We start from the raw sequence: 24,877 nt of genomic DNA on the forward strand, positions 1-24,877 counted from the left end.
ACAAGATGGTGGGATAAGAATAAGGGCACCTGTGTTAGATAAGGCAGTCAAGAAAGGTCCCCAGGTGACCATCAGCCAGAATCTGAAGGAAAGGTAGTAGTCCTCCTTGGCGGGGCGGGGGGAACAGGAGAGCTTTCTGAATAGAACAACAAGAGTCAAAGTCGTCATTCAGACCATGGCATATTTTTCCTCTCTTTCTCTCCCCTCCCCCATCTCTGTTTCAGTATTTTTGTTATTGATTCACCTTCCAGTTTACTATCTCTAGTTATGTATTCAATTTGTGTTTAGTCCATCTATTCAATTCTTAATTTCAGATATGGTGTTTTCAATTCTAGAATAGCCACTTGCCTTTTTTATAGATTCTTCTTACTAGTTGAAATGGTTTTTTCTTCCATTCTTTCCTGTATTTTAACATATTAACCATACATCAAAATCCTTGTCTAAAACCCCCAATATCTAGGCACCTGTATGTCTGCTTCTCTCGTCTGTTTTGTCTCTTATTGATTACAGGCATACCTCAGAGATACTGTGGATTCAGTTCCAGACCACTACAGTAAAGCACAATATCGCAAGAAAGCAAGTCAAATGATTTTTTTTTTGTTTCCCAGTGCATATGTTATGTTTACTCTTCAGTCTATAAAGTGTGCTATGTTGTTAATTTCTATTAAAAAAAAACCACACACCTTAGTTTTTAAAATACTTTATTGCTAAAAAAAAAAAAAATGCCAACCACCACTTGGGCCTTCAGTGACTCATAACCTTTTTGCTGGTATTGGATCTTGCCTTGCTGTTGATGGCTGCTGACTGATCAGGGTGGTCGTTGCTGAAGGCTGGGGTGGCTGTGGCAATTTCTTAAGATAAAGAAGTTTGACCCATCAATTGACTCTTCCTTTCAAGAATGATTTCTCTATAGCATATGATGCTGTTTGATAGCTTTATACCCAGAGTAGAATTTCCTTCAAAATTAGAGTCAGCACTCTCAAATCCTGCCACTGCTTTGTCAACTAAGTTTATGTAATAATTTAAATCCTTTGTCATTTCAACAATCTTCACGGCATCTTCACCAAGACTAGATCCCATCTCAAGGAACCACCTTCTTTGCTCATTGATAAGAAGCAACTCCTCATCTGTTAAAATTTTATCATGAGATTGCAGCAATTCAATATAATATTAACGAAAAATAAATATTATGAGAATCACCAAAATGTGACACAAAGACATACAGTGGGCAAATACTGTTGGGAAAATGGCACAGATAGAATTGTTCAACACAGGGTCGCCACAAACCTTCAATTTGTTTAAAAAAAAAAAAAGTATCTGCAAAGCACACTAAAATGAAGTATATCTATATATGTTCCTGTCCTTCACATGCCTAGTAATTTGTTTTTCAATTATGTACCAGACATCATGTTTAAAAGAACCACAGGGGCTCTAGGTTACATTACCTTCTACCAGAGAGTTTCTCCTTTCCTCTGTTTGAGGTGCTAATCACCTCAGTCCCATAAGTTTGAGCTGGCTCAGAGCTACACTGCATTTTTAATAAGCCTCATGTTAGCCTTGTTTAGCCTTTGTATTTTAGGCAGGACTCTCCTAAAGCTTTTAAATCTGAGGGCTTGGTAGGTCCTAGTCTCCTTAACCTCCTACCTCATGCAGCTTCAAATTTTTCACAGATGGCTTGAGGAGAAGACTGGCCACTTATTTTGGGCAGTCGCCCGTCTCTAGTGGGCTTTTCATTCCTAAGTACCACAGACACTGCAGATACTTCACTCTTTCAGCTTTTATTCTAACCACCCAGAGTTCTGCACAGCCCTAAAATTCAGCAAATGTCCCAGGAGAGGGAACCAGCTGTGTGCACTTGAAGCTTCTCAAGTTGCTAATCTGCCACATCACCTTCAAATGACCGCAAAAACTTGAGATTTCCCTCTGGAATATTGGTCCATTTAGTCATCATTGCTTCCACAGTTCAAATATGCCTTTAAAAATATGATTTTTGAGGGGCACCTGGGTGGCTCGGTCGGTTGAGCACCTGACTCTTAATTTCAGCACAGGTCATGATCTCATGTTTGGTGGGATCAAGCCCCACATCGGGCTCCGTGTTGGGAGCACAAAGCCTGCTTGGGATTCTCTCTCTCTTTCTGCCCCTACTCCGTTCACACTCTCAAATAAATACACATTTTAAAAACAACAAAAAACTACTAAAGGGGCGCCTGGGCTCAGTTGGTTAAACATCCGACTTTGGCTCAGGTCATGATCTCACGGTTTGTGGGTTCAAGCCCTGCACTGGGGCTCTGTGTTGACAGTGTGGACCCTGCTTGGAATTCTCTCCCTCTCTCTCTGCCCTTCCCCGGCTCGCATTTTCGCTCTCAAAAATAAACATTAAAAAAAAAAAAAACTAGTAAAAATATATTTGTATTTTATCTGCTTTATCTGGTTGTTGCCACAATACTTCATCCTATTTGAAAGTAGACTTGTTGAAAACATTAGAAGTAGCAGTGGAATCCAACCTGATGGTAACATCACATTCATTTGAAGAGAGAACAGTAAAAACTGGTACACATTCTACACTCACAACAGCACGACAGCTGCATCTAGGAGTTGCCAGATGTGGACAGTCATTCAGCTGTAGACCTAGCTTGACAGTATACAATATAATTATTCCGAAGGTAAAGTCAACTCAGGAAGATTTCCCACAGTAGTTATACAGGAGTCATATTCCAGAAGATACAATGTGTTATGTGAATGACTACCCAATGTGCTCTTCTATAAAGGATAGACCTATTCATTTGGAGTATGATGCTTTTATACTATATGGATAACTGAACAAAGGACAACAGAATAATGAAAATACTGTGTCTGTCTCAGTTCAAATAATGGTTGCATTCCTGAGCACGTTTCACTAAACTTTACACATCTCGAATATGCAATCCTAAGAAAATTGTGCCTGAAATACAAACTACTACATAGATCAAAATGCTTTAGCTGGGGATCACCTGGTTGACTCAGTCAGTTAAGCACCCAACTCCTGATTTTGGCTCCGGTCATGATCCCAGGATCATGGGATAGAGCCCCACATTGAGCCCCGTGTTGAGCTCTGCACTGGGCACAGAGCCTGCTTAGGATTCTCTCTCCCTCTCCCCTTTCCTTGCTCATTCTCTCTCCCTCTCTCTCCCTCTCTCTCTCTCTCTCTCAAAAAAAAAAAAAAAAAAGCGTTCAAGCTGGATGTTTACCCCCTCATGTGTATTGAGATGGTCATACTATAGATCACCATTGTTTCTGTCTCAAGCATACAAATAGGAACTGAAATAATATTATGTTCTACAAGTGACCTAAAATGCAGTATCGGGGTGTCTGGGTGGCTCAGTCGGTTAAGCATCCGACTTCAGCTCAGGTCACGATCTTACAGTTTGTGGGTTCGAGCCCCGCGTTGGGTCCTGTGCAGACAGCTCAAAGCCTGGAGCCTGCTTCAGATGCTGTGTCTCCCTCTCTCTCTGCCTCTCCCCCGCTCATGCTCTGTCTCTCTCAAAAAGAAACATTACAAAAAATAAAGTGCAATATCATCCATACGTTTTTCTCCTACTGTTTGCTGTTATATCTTAGTGTGTCTGGCTATTTTTGCAGAATTTCTCCTTGAAAAACAGGCAACTTTCTTTTTTGGGCTTCCGCTACCATTGGAAAGCACTACAGCTTACAAAAAGTGATTATGTTAAATATGGAAAGATGTAACAGATTTGTGTGCTAAAATTGAGAAAGAAAACAACTATGAACCTTGCCAGCACCTTCTTGCTATGACAAATAAAACATACTGTATAACAGAATTCCCACAAACCATTCACTTTCTTTCTTACTTAGTAGTGTCTTGACATCTCTTATTGTATAATCTAGAAACTACGTATTTAAATTTAATTAAAAATAATGGCATAGTTCTTATTTTCTGAAATATCTCAACCACAAATTGAGAATACCCTTAGGATGAGTTACATAGTTCAGGATGATGTTGCATGAAGGGAATTTTATGGGCAAATTGTTATTTTTGAAAGAATGATTCAGGCAATTTGGTAAGCTGGGCCACTACCTGCAAAGGTGCTCCCTGCCTGATTGCCCCACCCTTACCTGATCAGAGGCCTCTTATCATTTTTTCTCCATCATTCTTTGATTCTTTCCCTTGCTCCAGTAAGGAGGTCACATTTGATTTAGAAACAGAGAGTCCTGCTTACAAGAGGGAAAAAATAGATACTTCAAAATATTATGGTTCCTCCTAGATCCAGACCCAATCTCTTAATATAAAGGCAGAAAAGCTATTACAAGAAAAGCAAAAGCAGAAGGAAACAAGCAAGCCACTTCCCACTTGTACCAATTTTAATTCATTCTCTCAAGAATATGGAGAAGGAATCCAGGTGGGCAATTTAAAGCCCACTCCCTATTTCCTAAAGAGAAAGCAAAGATACCTAAGTTCAGGTTCTAAATTTGCAGGAATAGTAACCTTGGATGAGGTTCCCATAGTTGTCAGTCATCATGTTCCAATATAACTTCTGCTCAGGGTCCAATCAGCCCCTTCCTCCTGAGACAAGTCTATGGCCACGTCTCAATGTTACAAACCTCTAAAATGATAAATACATTTGGGGCGCCTGGGTGGCTCAGTTGGTTGAGCTTCCGACTTCGGCTCAGGTCACGATCTCACCGTCTGTGAGTTCAAGCCCTGCGTCGGGCTCTGTGCTGACAGCTCAGAGCCTGGAGCCTGCTTCGGATTCTGTGTCTCCCTCTCTCTCTAACCCTCCCCGCTCATGCTCTGTCTCTCGGTCTCAAAAATAAAATAAAACATTAAAAAAAATTAAAATGATAAATACATTTTTGTTCACCAAAGACCCCCATATGGTGCTAGGAAAATAATGCCAGGCACACCAAAGGAAAGGGAGGATTTGTACCACGGAGCTGTTCTGGTAGAGATTGAGGCTTGGAGAAAATTATTAGGCAGCAGCGATGTATGTCACAAGGAGTAGGAGAGAAAAATGCCAGCCTCTCACTTTGTGAAAGATTTACCCATACATGAAAAAAACAGACTTAAATAAGGCACTTATTCAAGTGCTAAGTTGCATATTATCTATATTAAATGCAAGGTAAGTTCTTAAAAGGAGGCAGACAGATGTTTGAAAGATACACCTTTAACTGGGACATTAAAAAATGGGCAAGGTGTACATGGAGAGTGAAAACATCATCTGATTTATTTTGACAAATACGTGCTTACAAAAGAAATGTTCCTACTGTAAATGGAACAAGAGGAAAAGTACCTTGGCATTTTCCTGTGACACACCTTATTTACATTTATTTCAGATTAAAACAGGTCTAGTCATATTCAAGGATAAACATGAGTTAGCATAACCTTAAATCTAAATTGTCTCACAGTTAAAGCCATAATATATTAAAAAGGTTTCAGTAATCATGTATGTTTCAACAAAAGCGCATTACTCTTGTTAGTGATATCGATATTGTGGTAGTTGCATTTTCACAATCACAAATGTGTGGAAAAAACTCTGCAAGTACTAGATTAATTAACTAGAAAATAAAATATTTATTCATAGCTTTTTGAATTTGCTTTAAAGCAAAAGTCACCTCACCCCCAAAAAAAGAAGAAAAAAAAAAGAAAAAAAAAAAAAACCTCCCACAGATTCCCTCCAGTATGACTTCTCAGAACTCTTAAGATTTTGCCACACTCATTACAATGGTAGTTTTTCCCCCAGTATAATTCTGTAGTTTGATATAATGCAGAAAGTCACCCTATATTCAGTTCATTTATAGTGTTGTGTTTTCTCTTTAGAAGAGTATTTTAAAACCTAATAAATACTGCATGGTACAAAAAACGCTCCTGAATCATTGTGTTTGCATGACTTTGCTTCATTATGAATTTTCTGATGTCCAAGAAAAAGTGCAATCTTACCCACACATTCTGCCCTGTTTGAGCCGACAGATGCAGAACTAGGGCCAATTTCTAATTAAAAGCTTTCTCACATCTATTGGCCACGTATCCTTGTCTGGTAGGAAGTTACAAATGTAGAGTAAGGGAATCTCACCAAATGAAGGCTTCTCAGTATTGACTGATTTCATCTTCTGATATTACAAAAAGAATGCAAAGCTATTAATGGCTTTCCCACATATTCCTAGGTTATTTTTTCTCCAGAATGTTGAATCAAGTATGACCCATTTTTCTTCACATTGAACATATTCACATAAGGCTTCTTTCCAAGAATCCTTTGAAGTCAAAGTTAAGGCATTAACTGTTTGCTTTTCTTAATCCATATTCTTATGTTTTCTCTATAGCGTGAATTTCTTTGTGTTCAGTAAGGAACGAGTGATAATTAAATGAATTCTCATATTCATAAGGGTTCTCTAGAGTGTGTGTTCTCTGATGTTTGGCAAGGTTTGAGCTCCAGCTGAAGGACTTATTGCAAAACTTACATACATAGGGCTTCTCCCCAGTGTGAGTTATCTGATGTAGAATGAGGGAAAAGCTCCGGCTAAAGGTTTTATCACATTCAGTACACGCATAGGGCTTTTCTCCAGTATGAATTTTCATATGTTGCATAAGGGATGCATGCCACGTGAAAACTTTACCACAGTCATCGCATTCATAGAGCTTTTCTCCAGCATGAATTCTCTGATGTTTAATAAGGAATGAGTGGCATCGGAAGGCTTTCCTACACTCATTACATTCATAGGGGGTTTTGGTAGTATGGATGCTCTGATGCCGAGTAAGGTGTGAAGAACGGCGAAATGCCTTCCCACATTCAATGCATTCATAAGGTTTCTCTCCGGTATGTGTAATCTGATGGCGAATGAGTTCTGAGCCACTGCTAAAGGCTTTCCCACATTTCCTACATATATACTGTTTCTTTCCTATATGAATTCTCTGATGTCGAGTGAGGTTTGAGGCACGGCTAAAGGCCTTTCCACATTCAGTACATTCATAGGGCTTCTCCCCAGTATGTGTTCTCTGGTGTTCGATGAGGAATGAGAGATAACTGAACGTTTTATTACAGTCCTTACACTCATGGGGTTTCTTTCCAGTATGTATCATCTGATGTTTCACAAGGTTTGAGATCTGGCTAAAGGTTTTGCCACATTCCTTACATACGTATGGTTTCTCTCCAGTATGAGTTCTCTGATGCAGCACAAGGGAAAAGCGCCGACTGAAAGTCTTCCCACATTCATGACATCCGTGGGGCCTCTCCACGGTATTGATACTCGTGTGCTGAGACAGGGCTCCCTGATGAGACACTGTTCCTTGCCGGATACACCCCTGATTTCCTTGCATCTGAGTATCTTCCTCGAATTTCCAGCCTCCTTTAAAACTGGAATATTCAGGGCCGTGGCTTAGAATTCTTTCCACTACCAAACACTGGGGTGAGTCATCTTCATAAATGACATTTTTTTGAGAAAACTCTTTGACCTCACGATTTGGTTCTGAAAAGGAAAAAACAAAGCAGTTGTTTCTCTTTTTTTCTGTGTTGAGTAAGATAAAGCCACTCCTCACTTTTTTAATGAGAGATTTTTTAAAAAGGCATCTCAGCAGTGCATAGCTTTCACAGTTTTTGTAGTTCTCGTGGAGACTGAAATCAGAACAGTAAGCCCAGAAATTCAGAACACATCAGAGGGGAGATGTAGGTAAATAACAAGAAAAGCTAAGTAGAAGTAACTGAAGAGGGAGGATAAAACAGAACACGAAGATAAATAATTGGGAAGGATGGGTTTTAGTCCTCAGCTCCACTTAAACTTTATCTGAGGCCAAAATGACTTGAGAAAGACAATTTCATAATGCTGCTAATAAACCACAAATGTTCCTCACGTCCCACAAAGACATCACACTCTGTTTACTTAATGCCTTTGGAACACCTTACAGTAACTTATTCTAAATGACCAAATAAGTAAAAGGTACCTCTGACAATGACGGTCTATGACCCTCACTCTAACTCTACTTTCCAAACTGACAGCTGACACTCTACTTTGATGTAACAGTGTCTTTCCATCAGATGCTTTTGATAGACAAACATAGGCCCCGATTTTCTCCAGGCTAACTTTATCATTTTGGGGGGGAAACAAAAACTATAATATGAATAATATGAAGACTTTTTTAAAAATATATTCACTCATATCCTAATTCTTAGGAAATATGTAGGAGTAAAAGGCCATGATGTATGCAACTTATTCTCAGATGTTTCAAGAAAAAAAGCATATACCAAAGGATAGAACAAACAAGGTAAAATGTCCGCAGTAGGTAAATTTCAGTAACAAGCTTGTGGTTATTCTTTATACTATTCTTGCAAGCTTTCTGGAAGTTTAAAATTATATCCAAAAACACATTAAAAACTTCATTTTCCTCTAAAACACACTGTGACATTTATTTTGTTTGAGGGGATGCTATCTTTTATTATCACTGACCATAAGCTTCTAGGAAATATAAATAGATCTATTGCTTTAATACATATCTGAACAAAGGATCAAGATCTATATTTATAGGGTAGGCATGTAAAAATGAAACATTAGGATACAGGAAAGAGTGAAATAACAGTTAAGAAAATGATCTCAATAAAGCAAAAATATTTTTTTTTAATGCTTATTTATTTTTGAGAGACAGAGAGAGAGCACAAGCAGCGTGGGACAAAGAGAGAGGGAGACAGAGAATCCGAAACAGGCTCCAGGCTCCGAGCTGTCAGACAGAGTCCGACACGGGGCTTGAACATGCGAGATCATGTCCTGAGCTGAAGTCGGATGCTTAATCAACTAAGCCACCCAGGCACCCCAATAAAGGGAAAATCTCACATTACTTTCCTGACTCCTCTATAAACCAATCTCATATCTACTGAGCACCTCAGTAAGAGCCCTGGGGATATAAACTGAATAATTCTTTTCATGAGCTGAGAAATTAAATAGGGAGATAAAGAGGACACAGAAGAAAACAATTAATAATGTAAGAAAGGAGTAAATTCATTATATTTAGAATAAAAATTGTATAAAAGATCAGAAACAACACATAAAAATCACTGCAACAGATAAACAAAGGCTTCATTCAGGAAATTAGTTGGGAACTGAAATATATTATAAGTCAGGTGAACCTAGATATTTCATGATATTAGAAAAAGCCATTGATGTTAACTGCACAGAGTTAGTATATTATCTGCCATATGGTTTCCCAGACCATTGAGAGTCAAAAGCACAACCAAGAAAATTAGGTACAAGACATAAATAGAACGCTAATTATATATTCCTCACCCCCCTCTTCCTTCACTCAACATCACCTCCCCTTCTTCCATCGCCTACTATGCCCACACGCTTTTTGGTAATTCCCAAATGGATCTGCTATAACAAAGCACTTACACTTATTAAAAGCCTAAAGAGATACAAAGATTCATTCTTAATGTAACAAAGGGTTCCTATGATAAATCAAAACCTAATATGCTCAAAGCAAAAAATTTTAGATGCATTGACTCTCTTCTCATGAAAAAAAAATCCTCTATCACGTTACTTAAGATCATTGAGGAAGTACTTCACGTACTACAGTGTTGACAGAAAAAAAAATCCACCAACCTAGAATTGTGTACCCTACAAAATTATACTTCAAAGGTGAAGGAGAAATAAAGATTTTCTGAGACAAAAACTGAGGAAACATACCATCAGGAGACATGCCTTGCAAGATCCAACACCCATTCGTTAAAAAAAAAAAAAAAAAAAAAAAAAAAAAAAACTCAACAAATTAGGAATAGAGTGGAATTTCCTCAAGCTACAAAGAACACCAAAAAATCTACAGGTAATGTCAGACTTAATGGTGAAAAATCTGAAGCTTTCCTGCTAAATGTGAACACAGGAAGGATGTCCCTTCTCAGCACTGCTTTTCAATGCCATGATGGAATTCTTAGTTAATGTAAAAAGACATGAAAAGGGGGTGCCTGGGTGGGTCAGTCAGTTAGGCGTCTGACTTCAGCTCAGGTCACGATCTCGTGGTTCATGAGTTCAAGCCCCGCGTCAGGCCCTGTGCTGACAGCTCGGAGCCTGGAGCCTGCTTCCAATGCTGTGTCTCCCCCCCTCCCTGGCTCATGCTCTGTTGGTCTGTCTGTCTCTCTCTCTCTCTCTCTCTCTCTCTCTCTCTCTCTCTCTCTCCCCCTCTCTAAAATAAACACTAAAAAAAAAAAAAACAAAACAAAACGAGGGGAACCTGGGTGGCTCAGTCAGTTGAGCGTCCGACTTCGGCTCAGGTCATGATCTCATGGTTTGTGAGTTCGAGCCCCGCATCGAGCTCTGTGCTGACAGCTCAGAGCGTGGAGCCTGTTTCAGATTCTGTGTCTCCCTCTCTCTCTGCTCCTCCCCCACTCGTGCTCTGTCTCTCTCTCTCTCTCTCTCTCTCTCAAAAACAAACATTAAAAAAAAAAGACATAAAAAGTAAATAAAAGGTATACAGATTGGCAAGGAAGAAATAAAACTTTTTTTTGGCAGATATCAGTATTATCTATGCAGAGATTCCAAAAACCAAAAACCTGGAATAAGTAATTATAACAAGGTTGCAGGATACAAAGTCAATGTACAAAAGTCAGTCTTTCCCATATACCAGCAATGAACAAATGCAGTATGAAACTGAGACATCATTATTTGTATTAGCATACCAAAAAAAATGAAATACTTAGGTATAAACCCAATAGAACATGTACCAGATTTGTATGAGGAAAACTACAAAACTCTGATGAAAGATATGAAATAAGAAGTAACAGAAGAGACAGAAATATTCCACATTCATAAGAAGCCTCAATATTGTCAAGATGTCAATTCTTACCTGTGGGAAATAAGCTTAGGAATCCCCCGGGCTTACACCAATGGTTACAAAGGCATAAAGAAGGACAAAGCCATAAGATGCTCACACCCGAGTTTGGGTAATAAGATCAGGACCCCAGAACAGGGAGGTGCAAAGGCACCCCAGAATAGAGAGGGAGGGGCAAAGGCACCCGAGAACAGCAAGGGGGTGCAGAGCCCCCAGAATAGAGAGGGAGGGGAAAAGGCCCCAGAATAGGGAGGTGCAAAGGTACCAATATAGAACAGAGGTATGTGAAATAAACAAGATTAGGCATTCAGGGCAGAAGTGCCCCCCAATTTAGTACTATAGCAGAAAGGAGGGAAGGACCAAGTTAGATAAACAGGTAAATTGGGCTATAGACGCTACTCTGTGCTGCAGGCAAAGTTGCCCTGAGCAGAGATGGTTAACAAAAGAAAAGGTGCCTTGTCAACCCTGAGGTTACTCGCCCTACCTGTCTCATCCCCTAGGCTGAGATAAACAGAGGTGGTGCCCCATGTCCACTGTAAACAACCTTCCGTCCCGCCGCCCGGCGCCAGGATTTTGTTTTGTATTAACCCAAACACCTAACCCCAAATATCTTCAAGACCCCCTTTCCGCCACGTCCATGAGTTAATGTTCACAGATTATTGTCACTTTGTGCACATCCGTCACCATGTTAGCCTTCTGATCCCAATAAAAACGGGGCAAAGACCCTTATTCAGTGCTCTTGTCTATTACCAGACATTAGCCATCTCTCGCTTTAATCCTGTATCCCACTCCTTTGCTAGACAAGAGAGAACTTTAGACTTAGAGTCTACAACACTTACCAACCTGATCTACAGACTCAATGAAATCCCAGAAAGCAATTTTACAGATCTCAACAAACTTATTCTAAAGTTTATATTGAGAAGCAAAAAAAAAAAAATACCTAACAGAGTATTTAAGGGAAAGAACAAAGTCGGAGGACTGATACTACCTAACCTGAAGACTTACTCTAAACTTATAGTAATGAAGACAGTTTGGTTCTAGAGAAAGACAAGTAGATCAATGGAACAGAGTAGAGAACTCAGAAATAGACCAGAATAATTACAGTCAACTGATCTTTGACAAAGGAGCAAAGACATCTTTTCAACAATGGGTCCTGGAACAACTATGCATCCATATGCATTAAAATGAATTAAGACACAGACCTTACACTCTTGACCAAAATTAACCCAAAATGGTCATAGACCTAAATGTAATACACAAAACTATAAAACTCCTAGAAGATAACACGGGGAAACCTAGATGACCTTAGATATGGCAATGGCTTTTTAGATACAACAACCAAAAGCATGATCTATGAAAGTAATTGATAAGCTGGATGGACTTCATTAAAATAAGAAACTTATGCTCTGCAAAAACCAGCGTCAAGAGAATGGGAAGACAAGCTGCAAACTGGGATAAAATATGTGCAAAAGACATATCTGTTTAGACCTAGCATCCAAAATATACAAAGAACTCTTAAAACTCAATGAGAAAATGAATGATACAATTTTAAATTGGACAAAAGACCCAAATAGACACTGCACCAAAGAAGATACACAGGTGGCAAGTAAGAATATGGGAAGATATTCGACATCATGTTATGAGAGAATTCTAAATTAAAATGAGATACCAGTACACACTTATTAGAATGGCCAAAATCCAATCCACTAACATCAAATGCTAGCAAAGATGTGAAGCAACAGGAACTATCATTCATTGCTGGTGGGGATGCAAAATGGTAGAACCACTTTGGAAAATAGTTTGGCAGTTTCTTAACCAAACATACTCTCACCACATGATTCAACAATTGCACTCTTTGGTATCTTTCCAAATTAATTCAAAAGTTATGTTCACACAAAAGCCTGCATATGAATGTTTATACCAGTTTTCTTTAAAATTGCCAAAACTTGGAAGCCACCAAGATATCCTTCAGTAGGAGAATGCAAAAGTAAACTGTACTTCATCCAGACAATAGAACGTTATTTGGCACTAAAAAGACATAAACTGTTGAACCATGAAAAGGTATATAATCACCTTGCACAATGTTGAGTGAAAGAAGCCAATGTGAAAACGCTAAGTACTGTATGATTCCAACCATATGACACACTGGAAAAGGCAAAACCATGGAGATAATAAAAAGATCAGTGTTTGCCAGGGGTTGCAGGGCGGGGTGGGGGGAGAGGAACACGCAGATCGTGAAGGATTTTTAGGAAAGTAAAAGTATACTGTACACTATTAAAATGGTGGACACATGTCATTCATTATACATTTGTCAAAACCCTCAGAATACACACACCACCACGAATGAACTCTAATGTGAACTATGGACTTTGTGTGATGATGTGTCAATCTAGGTTCATCAGTTGTAACAAATGTACTATTGTGATATGAGATTGTGGTATGGGATGTCCACAGTGTCAGAAGTTGTGGTGGGGGTGGGGTATATAGGAACTCTTTGTACCTTCCACTTAATTTTGACGTGAACCTAAAACTACTTTTTAAGAAGTTTATTAATTTAAAAAAAAGCATTACAGTATTTATAGCAAAGAAAGGTTTAGGGTATTTTTATTGCTACAATAAAGACTGAGGGATATAAATATACAAATTCACTAGCATTCCTGCAGAAAAGCAATATGACTTGTAAAAAAAGAAACTAGGTAAAGCTACTTAAGAGTAAGTTCAACAACATACAGGGAATGCAGGGAGTTTACACGGAAGATTCAAAATTTTAAGAAGCTGTGAAAATAACTCCCATATATGTACTTTAGCTCAGTATCAGCATCTGGGAGCTTGTTAAAAATACAAATTTGGGGGGCACCTCGGTTAAGCCAGTTAAGCGTATGACTCCTGGTTTTGGTTAAGGTCAGGATCTCACGGTTTCATGAGTTTGAGCCCCACATCAGGCTCTGCACTGGCAGCACACAGCCTGCTTGGATTCTCTCTCTCCCTCTCTCTCTACCCTTCCCCTACTCGCACTCTCTCTCTCTCTGTCTCAAAATAAATAAACTTAAAAAAATGCAAATTCTTGGGGCGCCTGCATGACTCAGTTAGTTAAGCATCTGACTCTTGATTTCAGCTCAGGTCATGATCTCATGGTTCGTTGAGATTGAGCCCTGTGTCACTGTCCTCGTGGAGCCTGCTTAGGATTCTCTCGGCCTCTCCCCCACTCACGCTCTCTCACGTGTTCCCTCTCTCAAAATAAATTAAAAAAATAAAAAATGCAGATTCTTGGGTTCTAAACCAAATGTAATGACTTAGATTTTTCCAGAGTAGGGTCTGAAATATGTGCTTTAAAACTCTCAAAATTACTGAAATTTGAGAAGCACTGTGATCTCTTTAAGCTCCAGAATGATACCCAGTTACCTACTGAACTGATATATTCAAGTATCCCACAAAGCCCCAAAACTCAGTCACAAATTGACAGTCTTTCCTTCCCCTTCACTTTTTTTTTCCCCCAGTAACGCCATGGAGAGTGCTGTCAACTACGTTTCCTCAGGCTTCTCCAGGTCCCTTTGCGTCCACTTCCTTAGTTTGTTACCAACCTGCGTTCCTCCACTCATTCCCTGGACCCCTCCATACTTCATGTGATGATTACATCTGGCCGAGGTCACGGCAACACCTCTTAAATGAGAGCTGTTTCCTAGTCTTGCTTCCGACAAACCTGTTTTCCAAACGTTAGCTAAGATAAAATGCTCGCCTGCCTAAAATCTTTTAATGACTCCCTAATAGGGAGGAGCTCTAGGTTCATTAACATGGCTTGTAAAGCGCCTGCATGATCTGACCGATGTTTTCCCTAACCATCTTTAATCCCCACCATTTTCCTCCTTTTACTTTACTTTATACTCCTGTTCAATCTAGACTGAACTTCCTATTCTCATTTTATTAGTATCCTCTTTCTACATGCTATAACTTTGCTTTTTTTTTCCACTTACAAAACACAAGATGAATGGTTCCAGTCGTGTAAAGATGGAGTTCGTGCACTCTGACCTGTCTCTCCTACTGCATGTAGGTAAACGCTGTGCACAGAATCTAAGAGCCCTAAAAAGTAAAGGGTAGCAAGGTGATTAGAGAAGGAAATCAGACCTTAAAGTAACAGTGAACCGGTGGTGAGTTTCTTAGGTTTTTTTCCCCCTCCAAACTCTCCAGGCTTAAAGCCAAAGGCAGCATGAAACCAGGAACTGGGCAGTAGGTATGAGAAAGAGCTCCCAGAGAAGCCTCTATTTCTGGTCTGAGGAATGGGAAAGAGGGTCTATACTAGTCAGAGAGAAATCTTATCTTTTGTCTGTTCATTTCCCATTCCTGCCTAACCCCAAGGCATCTAGCAGCAGTGGTGGCCATACAGGCTCTTAAAACTCTACGAAAGGAGTTTTCTCTCTCAGCAGAAAAATCCGTGTTCCCAAGAGCACAGGGATCCCACCCATTTTTATTCTTTTTCTCCCTGTCTCCTTGTTACTCAGCTGCAGAGGCAGACACAGTTGCAGGAAATACAGAGCAGAAGGGAAACTAAAGGTCTGCCTTTCTACCCAGAAGACTTGAAAGAGGGGGGCCTGGGAGCCAAAACGTGTAGGAGAGGTAGCTCAGGAAAGTGCTCCCGTAAAGTTGTGTATGAAATCCTGGGCTCATCCCTGAGTTGCACGTGCATGGATCTGACCCTGCATCACATACTAGAAACTGTGAAAACGGAAACAAAGGGGAACAAACCACGCAAGTTCGGAAAGGCCAGTAGGAGGTGCACATGCAAGACAAGTACAACAGACCCACAAAGCCTTTAAAGACAGGGCTGTCCCGGAGCCGCATACATAGGAGAGAGGTTAGAACTGATGGCTTCAAACTTGCTTAAATAAAATTAACATCTCAATGTGACTTAAACAAGACCCAAAGTCTTAAAATATCAAAATGAATACATTACAATGAAAGTTACAGGACATACAGAGAAACAGAAACGTTTCATTATCCTGCAGGGCAGGACAACCAGCACGCACTTGTGACGCATTTATGTATGGACAGTGCACTTAAAAAAAATACTGGGGCAGCTGGATTGGCTCAGTCAGTTAAGCAACTGCCTCTTGATTTTGGCTCAGGTCATGATCTCACAGTCATGGGATCGAGCTCTGCATCGGGCTCAGTGTAGAGGCTGGAGCCTGCTGGCAACTCACCCGCTCTACCTCTCTCTGTCCCTGCCCCGCAGTGTGTGCTCGCTCACACACGTTCTCCCCCCCAAAAATTTAAAAACTTATATGAATAAATAATTTAAAAAATACTAGGCAAAACTGTTATTTTGGTATGAAAAATGACATTTTGCTCATGTAGGAAATGTCCCATTTATTCATCGATAGTGAAGTATTGTAGAGTGAAATGTTGAGATGTCTATAATTTACTTTTTTTATTATTAAAAAAAAAATTTTTTAATGTAATTTCTTTTGAAAGAGAGAGAGACAGCATAAGCAGGAAAGGGGCAGAGAGAAAATCCTAAGCAGGCTCCATGCTGACAGCACACAGCCCGACGCAGGGCTCAAACCCACAAACCATGAGGTCATGACCTGAGCCGAAATCAAGAGTCAGACGCTTAACTGACTGAGCCACCCAGGTGCCCCTGTAATTTACTTTTAAATTATTCAGCAAAAAAAGGGTGCTGTAAGGCAAATACAGTAAAATGTTATCCATTATTAAATCCATGACTAAGACTGAATAGATGTATGCAAGGATAGAAAAAGAGAGATTCACTAAAGAACAGAGAACCCAGAAACATACACAAAAAATGGTATTTAAGTTATGACAAACTGAAGACAACAAAAGGAAAGGACAGACACATCAGTATATGGTGCTATGAGAACTGGATCTGCTCACAGAAGGGATCAAAACTGACAAGTAACTCACATGACGCACAAGAATAAGCTCAAAATAGGCTACGGACCTAAATGTGAATGGCATAAAGACCAGGCTTTTTAAGAGAAAATACAGGAAGATGTCTTCATTATGACCTCATGGTAAGAAACAGTTTCTTAAACAGTCCAACCATAAAGGGAAAAATTGGTAAATCTGACCACACTAAAATTAAGAATTTCCATTCATCGGGGCGCCTGGGTGGCACAGTCGGTTAAGTGTCCGACTTCAGCCAGGTCACGATCTCGCGGTCCGGGAGTTCGAGCCCCGCGTCAGGCTCTGGGCTGATGGCTCAGAGCCTGGAGCCTGTTTCCGATTCTGTGTCTCCCTTTCTCTCTGCCCGTCCCCCGTTCATGCTCTGTCTCTTTCTGTCCCAAAAATAAATAAACGTTGAAAAAAAAAAATTAAAAAAAAAAAAAAAAGAATTTCCATTCATCAAAAAAAGTTATTAAGGGGGAAAGTAGGTCACATGTGAGAGAAGATATTTGCAGTGAGTGACAATAATTAGCAAAGAATCTGAATCTGAGATATGTAACTTCTACAAATCGGTAAGAAAAAGGTAAGTCATCCAATACATGAGCAAAAACCTTCAAGAGGCACTTCACAAATGACGGTATCTAAATATCCCATAAACACACAGAATGGTGCTCAACCACATTAGTAATCAGAGAAATGCAAGTTTATGACAGGCGGGGACACTCACCACTATCCTAACGAGGAGGACACAGGAATGCAAGCTTAAGCCACAAGCTACCACTGCACACTCTTCTGAGAGTTGAATATTATGGTGCCTAACTTTTGGGCATTGGTGAGTTTGGGGAACAGGAGGACCCCACGTACGGTGTTTGTGAGAACGTAAGTCAGTAAAAGCACTGTGGAAAACATTTTGGCATTATCTAATAATGTGAAGGAGGGTCACTGTCCTCTGACCTAGCGATTCCAGCCCTAAATATCACCCCAGGAAACCCATGCCAGGATACAGGGACAATAGTAACACTGCCTGCGACAGCCCTAAAACGCAAACAACCCATGAAGGCCTCAATAATAGAATAAATGGGGGAAGGCTTAGCTGTACAATGAAACGACCTCTAGGGTAATATGCAAAATGTATAAATCTTAAAAGTACTTTTCAGAAGCAAATCACAACATATACATTATGAACCCCTCTATGTAAAGTTCACAAACATACAAACCTAAACTATAGTGATTACAGACACAAACAGATGACAAAGCTATAAAGAAAACTAAGTTACTCCCATTAAAGAGAAGGCTGCCTTTGAGTGGGGGCAGGAGTGAGCACTCAGAAAGTTCTTAGGGACCTGGCAGTGTTCTATTTACTGACCTCAGTGGTGGTTACATGGGTGTCTTAGTAATTGGTTAAGCTGCAGATTTATGTTTTATGCATTATTTCTGTGTGATATTTCACCTTTCAAAAATGTACTGGACTGCAGCCAATTAAGCCAACCGTGCTGTCTCCCCATGGGGCCTGGTGTGCAGCCTCCTCAGTCGTATATGCAGCCTGTTGCTTCTGTGAGTTGCCTTAGAGGAGGCAGTCCTTTCCAGTGGACCTTCATGTCTGACCTCATGCTATCCCCAATCTGGGCTCCAGACAGGCACGTGGGGGGACCTTTGGAAAGCCCCAGGGCACCATGGCCAGGGTCCGCACAGGCCAAATCATGTCCATCCATACCAAGCTGCAGAATAAGGAGCATGTGATTGGCACCCTACACAGGGCCAAGTGCAAGTTCCCTGCTGCTGGAAGAGGCACATCTCCAAGAAGTGGGGCTTCACTAACTCTAATGCGCATGAATTTGAAGATATGATGACTGAAAAAACAGTTCATCCCAAATAACTATGGGGTCAAATACATCCCTAATCATGGCCCCCTGGACACATGGCAAGCCCTGTGTTCATGAGAACCTCAGCACCACTGCCCCCCACCTTTGTGCCACCAATAAATCCTACTCTGTTTGAAAAAAAAAAAAAGGGAGACAGAGGTACTAGAATGAACACACAAAAACTGGACAAGCTGTATTAAGGTAACGGAGGGGCACTTCGCCCCTCGGGAGAGCATTAGACTCTCGATCCTTGACGTCATGAGTTCAAGCCCCACACCGGGCACAGAGATGGGTGGAAGCGAGGGAGGGAGGAAGTAGTGGGACTAGCGGCAATTTTTCCCTCCCTTCCCCTGTACACAGTTTTATTGGTTTTATTATTTTTACATGTACAAGAGGACACTGTTCTTCAGCTCATACTTAAATGAAGAACTCTCCCTGCATTTGCTCCACTCATGACTTCAGCCCACATCAGTACCTTCCACACCCTCCTGGAAGTCTGCAGCACATGCAATTAACCACCGCTCTCCCGACAGATGGAGCTCAGTGTTCCTGACACCTGCTCCTGCTCCCTCACCAGTCCTTCCAAGCTGCTGCTTCCGGCACATGGAGGCAGTCTCCGGTTATCTCAGTGGAAGGTCAGTGTACCTCCAGGAGAGGTTTGTTTCAGAATCAACGAAAGAACTTACAGAACCCTGCATAAATAAAGAATTTAGGCTCCATAGATCTTCAAGTCTACTCTCCATAGACTCTTCCAGGGCAGGGCACGGCCATTTGTTTTTAAAGAGCTTCACCAGCCATTCTACTGTCAACTGAAGGTGAAGGTTTTCAGGCACTGCTCAATCTCAGGGCTTCAACTTTTGCTTCTGAGTGTTAAAATTCCCACATCTACATCTCCAACTTGAACTGTTTTCCGTGATCTATTCCAACAGCCTATGCACCTCTTCACTTGGAAATACCATCATCTACTCACACCAAGCACATCTCCTTACTAATTCAGCACTTACTCTCCAAAACTGATCTCTTTCCTGTCTTTTCTGCTTCTATTACTACTATCCCTATCCAAATCATCTAGGCCTAAACAAATAGGAATTCGTTTTTCCTTACTGCTGAACTGACAATTTGAGGACATCTAATGAAATTATTTACAGAACTATTATATCTCACTAGACTATAATTTCTTTGGTGGTTATTATACTTTTTTATATTTTCTACTCTCTGTAGCACCTAAGAGAAAGTCTTTTAAATAAACATTAAAGGAATGTGTGAGTGAACGAATAAAGCCATCAGGTAACCAAAAAGCAACGAATCAGTCTTTCCAAGGTGGCTAACTGGAACAGTAGTACACAGAAAAAATATATACCTTTTAACTTAGGCAACAGAAACAGAGGTCAATTTCAAGAAAGACAGGGAGGAGAATTCAAAAAGAATTGAAATCCAGAGCCCAGACAGAGCTAACGATGGAAAGAAAGCACACATCTATTTGTAAGAAAGTGGGGAAAGCATAAGATGAGAACTAAAGGCAGACTGGTAAGTGGGTGTGAACGCGGTTCCTTATGGAGCTGTGTGGGCAAGACTTCATAGTCTCCATACCTCTGCTATCTTTAAGGGAAAACTTTCCAACCAACATACAAAAAAGTATTGCATTCTCATTGATTAGTTGGGTTGTTATTAACTTACTCACCTGAAAACAGATCTCTTCTCACACCTCTTTTCTCCAACCAGGGCTCTTTCCCTTGCTCCAATAAGGAAACCACATATGGCTTAGAAATGTTAAGACCTGCTTGCAGAAAAGGAAATAAATTCAAAATCAGTCCTTCAGTCCCTAGAAGAGGAGCCATTAAAAGAAATGCCAAGGGTGCCTGGGTAGCTCAGTCAGTTAAGCATCCGACTTCAGCTCAGGTCATGATCTCACAGTTCATGGGTTCGAGCCCAGCGTCAGGCTCTGTGCTGGCAGCTCGGAGCCTGGAACCTGTTTCGGATTGTCTCTCTTTCTCTCTCTCTCTCTCTGCCCCTTGCCTGTTCATGCTAACACGCACTCTCTCTCTCTCAAAAATAAATAAATATTTTTAAAAAAATTTTTTAAAGAAATACCAGATGTAGGAGCACCTGGCTGGCTCAGTTGGTAGGGCATGCAACTCTTGATCTTAGGGTTGTGAGTTTGAGCCCCACACTACATGTAGAAATTACTTAAAAATAAAATCTTTAGGGGCGCCTGGGTGGTTCAGTTGGTTGAGCAGTGACTTCAGCTCAGGTCATGATCTCATGGTCCGTGAGTTCGAGCCCTGCGTCGGGCTCTGTGCTGACAGCTCAGAGCCTGGAGCCGGTTTCAGATTCTGTGTCTCCCTCTCTCTGACCCTCCCCCATTCATGCTCTGTCTCTCTCTGTCTCAAAAATAAACAAACGTTAAAAAAGAATTAAAAATAAAAAATAAAAATAAAATAAAATCTTTAGGGGCACCTAGGTGGCTCAGTCAGTTAAGTGTCTGTGTCAGGCTCTGCGCTAACAGCATGGATTGCATGGGATTCTCTCTCTCCCTCTCTCTCTGCCCTTCCCCCGCTCACTTACTCTCTCTCAAGATAAATAAATGTTAAAAATAAATAAATAAAATTTTTCGAAAAACAAATATCTTGGGGCGCCTGGGTGGCTCAGTCGGTTGAGCGTCCGACTTCGGCTCAGGTCATGATCTCACAGTCTGTGAGTTCGAGCCCCGCAACGGGCTCTGTGCTGACGGCTCAGAGCCTGGAGCCTGTTTCCGATTCTGTGTCTCTCTCTCTGCCCCTTCCCTGCTCATGTTCTGTCTCTCTCTGTCTCAAAAATAAACAAAAACATTAAGAAAAAACAAAAGAAAAAGAAAAAGAAATATCTACCAGATGTAAACATGAACGCTTAGGATTCAGTGCTTATAATCCATCTTAAAAAGTTAAAAAAGAAGGCCATCTGGTGGCTCAGTCAGTTGAGCGCCCAACTCTTGATTTCAGCTCAGGTCAAGATCCCAGCCTTGTGGGATCAAGCTCCACATTAGGCTCCTTGCTGAACGTGAAGCCTGTTTAGGATTCTCTCCCTCCTTCTCCCTCTGCCCCTCCCCACTCACACACTCCCTCTCCCTCTCTCTCCCTAAAATAATGAATGAATGAATGTAAAAAACAAACAAAAAGAAAACTAACATACCTCCCTTGGGAATATTAAGTCAGAAAACCAAGATTTACAACAGCCATCCCCAAGTTTAAATTCTGACTTAGAGGAGATAAGAAGGAATACACTTACCCAGTGAAACCAGGTGGCTGTAGTTCTCCAACATCACATGTCTGTACAAATCTCTTTGAGTAGGCTGAAGCCATTCCCACTCCTCCTGGGAGAAGTCTATGGCCACATCTCTGAATGTCACTGACCCCTGAAATGATATACAGATATCTGCACAACCAGCACCCCTGCTCCCAAAGGCCCTGATTAGGAGTGAAATGAGTCTCACCATGGAGAGTAGACAGTGTATGCACAGAGTAGCAATGGGGGTTTTCAGAATTCTAATTAGTAAGAGCCTGGCTGTTTTGTTTTATTGCATAATTGGAGAAAAGGAAAAAAACAAATACAATTTGTCCTGACATAATTTACAATTTTGTGAAAGATAAAGGATTATACACATGAACAACATGGATTTCTGCCTTTTGTTGTTCAAGTTCTTAGAATCTTAGAACACTTAATGAATAACAAAGACAGTCCCTTTGTATTCAGTAGGCAGTGTATATTTTCCTTGATAGCAGTCCATTTTAATGAGATCCGGCAAGAATATCTTCATGGTAACAACCGGCTACAGCAGACAGCAGCAGTACCTTTAAAAAGGGGCATGCACTCAAGTGCAACACGGTTACCGCCATTCCTGAAAAAAGGGCTATGAAACTTACCCGGGATGTAAGCAGTGTCACAGAACAAGGATACGCAGTAAGAAAGACTACCCAAGGAAGACATGTCCCCCATCCCAGAATGGAACCAAAAGCTTTCCCCTCAGGGTTAGGAGTAATAATGTGCCCCCACTTCACGGCCTGCTTTTGCACTGCTTCAGTAACCCACAGAACCATTAAGCATGAGCAGAAATTTTAAAAGGGGTCAAACTAGTAAGAGCTCCAGATGCATGGCAGTTGTATCTTACAGTTAAAAAAAAAAAGTTTTAAGCGATAAAGGTTACTGACTAGTAAAGGAAGCTATTTTCTCAACAACGGAATCTGCAGCACAGATGGAAACTGGACTCCCCAGCAAATTTGGGAGAGCATCTGGATTTGGAGACAAGCATGAGACAATGTATGTAGGGCAGAGAAGTAGAACTAAAAACAAGAACTAAATCAAACAGCTGGCCTTCTTACCCCCACCTCTGTGAAACAACTGCCAGAGATTTTGTTTGCCCCAGCTGAACCCCCCACACCCAGGATGGGTCACGCATCAGAGTCACTTGGGAGTGACTGTTGAACCGCACACCCAGAGTTTCTGGTTCAGAAGGTTTGGGAAGGGAGCTCATGACTATACGTTTCTAGTAAGTTCTCACGTGAGGCTGATACTGCTGGTCCAGGAATTCCACTTTGAGACCACTGACACAGGTGCTGAAAGTACATGCTTAATTAGAATATGATCGGGGCAGTCGGGTGGCTCAGCCGGTTAAGGATCTGACTCCCACTTCTGACTCTGCGCTGACAACGAGGAGCCTGCTTGGGATTTCCTCTCTCCCTCTCTCAAAAATAAACAAACTTTAATATGTACGACTGAGAATGGGGTAGCTGGAGCGAGGGACAGAGTAAAGCACTCCTCATTCTAACGCTGGGAAAAGGAGGAAGAAGTGACCTAACACACCCGCCCCCTCCCCCGCCGGCTCCCGACCTTCCCCCAGGGCCGAAACCCGCCCACAACCGGACAGCTTCCCGTCAACCTTCCCACGTCCCCTCAGGTCCAGGTGCCCGAAGGGGAGGACCAGAGCAGGGCGCTTCCGCAGAAAGCAAGCCTCTGTCCCCCAGTCCTGAAGCACACAGATGCCCTGGGAAAGAAAAAAGGAAGCAGCTCACCTGAGACATGGCTCGCGGCGGGACCGAGGAGCTCAGGGGGAAACGGCACAGCTGGCAGCGAGAAAAGGCAGCCCTGAGCGCGCGGGGCCGTCCCGGAGCGACCGGGCCCCACCGGCTGCGGACTCCCACCGCGGCACAACCACCCACCCACCCACCCTTCCTCGTCACCCAGAGGACCGGGGCCGCCAAAGAGAGTCCCTCCCAGCCACGGTGTGGGATCCGGGGAGCCTAGACCCGACCCGCACCCCGGCACCGCCTCCTGTAACGGAGTCACAGGACGGCGCGTTTCCTCTGCGCCTTTAGCCGGGAGGGGGGGACGAGGCGTTCTCGAGCTGCAGGTGGTCTTCGGCCCGGGCCACCTGGAGGGGATCTCGGACAGAGGTGGCCGCTTTAAGTATCTTGGGCCCAAGTGAGCCAGACTTTCGGATCCGCGTCCGGGGAGGGACTCTACCCGCCACAGCCTCAGACACGAGACCCCGCGACCAGGCCGGGCCGCGGACGACTACACTTCCCAGGACCCACCGCGGCCGCGGGGCCAGGGCAGAGGCGCTCCCATCACCCACCACCAATGCCCGAACGCCCCGCGCCTGCGCACACAGCGCCAGAGCCCGCGGGCCTCGGAAGGCTGCACTGCGGAAGACCTACCGCGGCCTCCCCCGCGAGGGCTGAGGCGCTCCCCTCACGCACTACTACTGCCAGAATGCCAGGCGCCTGCGTACGCAGCGCCAGAGCCAGGGGGCCTGGGACGACGACACTTCCTAGGACTACACTGTGGCCCACACACTACAACTCCCAGAATGCCCCGAGACCATTCCAAAATCCCGGTGGCCTCAACTACGACTCCCATAATGCCCCACGTCCCGAGCCTGACACCAAGACTCCACCCTCAGACCTGCTACGAAACCCAAACGGACTGCGGGCCCCGAACTTCCGCGACAAACCACCAGCGTCGGCAGCTGTAGTAAACGGAATTCCCGCGTGAAGGGCTGAGATTCTAAGAGACTCTTGCGCCAGGGCAGCGATGGCTCCCGTCGGCCGAGCACGGACGCTGCATCCATCGGCCGTGACAGGAGAACGCAGTCCCGGGGTGGCCCGGCTCCTCCTCCCAGGTTCTGACCTGCCCGACGCCCTTCGGAAAGAGGAGCTGGAGTAGCTGAACTGCCAGAACGACCTAGGGGCTCCTTTCCTCCCTACGCCGTGCAGGATGCTGTCGTGGCCGCGTAGGGAAGGTTTTGGGGCGCAAGCCAGACACCGCCCTGCCCTTGAAGAGCTCA

At 42.4% G+C, this 24,877-nt stretch overlaps 1 protein-coding gene and 1 pseudogene across 11 annotated transcripts; one reads left to right on the plus strand and one right to left on the minus strand.

The window, feature by feature from the left end:
- Nucleotides 1–5,190: 5,190 nt before the first annotated feature.
- On the minus strand, nt 5,191–24,815 carry LOC113596961 (zinc finger protein 140). 11 transcript variants are annotated; one of them, XM_053205709.1, is made up of 7 exons: nt 23,849–24,211; nt 23,604–23,654; nt 23,093–23,147; nt 22,743–22,823; nt 21,823–21,949; nt 20,240–20,338; nt 5,191–7,455 (listed from the first exon to the last, which is right to left on the minus strand). In XM_053205709.1, the coding sequence occupies exons 5-7, from the start codon at nt 21,854–21,856 to the stop codon at nt 6,296–6,298; spliced, it is 1,293 nt and encodes a 430-aa protein (XP_053061684.1). In that variant the 5' UTR covers nt 21,857–21,949; nt 22,743–22,823; nt 23,093–23,147; nt 23,604–23,654; nt 23,849–24,211; the 3' UTR covers nt 5,191–6,295. The 11 variants fall into 11 exon arrangements, with proteins under 11 accessions (XP_053061684.1, XP_053061685.1, XP_053061682.1 ...); XM_053205710.1 differs by lacking the exon at nt 23,093–23,147; XM_053205707.1 differs by having other exon boundaries at nt 22,743–23,147.
- LOC113596974 (uncharacterized) lies at nt 18,166–18,275 on the plus strand (annotated as a pseudogene).
- Nucleotides 24,816–24,877: the final 62 nt, after the last annotated feature.

This window comes from Acinonyx jubatus, chromosome D3, assembly GCF_027475565.1.
Source record: "Acinonyx jubatus isolate Ajub_Pintada_27869175 chromosome D3, VMU_Ajub_asm_v1.0, whole genome shotgun sequence".
In the NCBI taxonomy this organism is placed as follows: Eukaryota; Metazoa; Chordata; class Mammalia; order Carnivora; family Felidae; genus Acinonyx; species Acinonyx jubatus.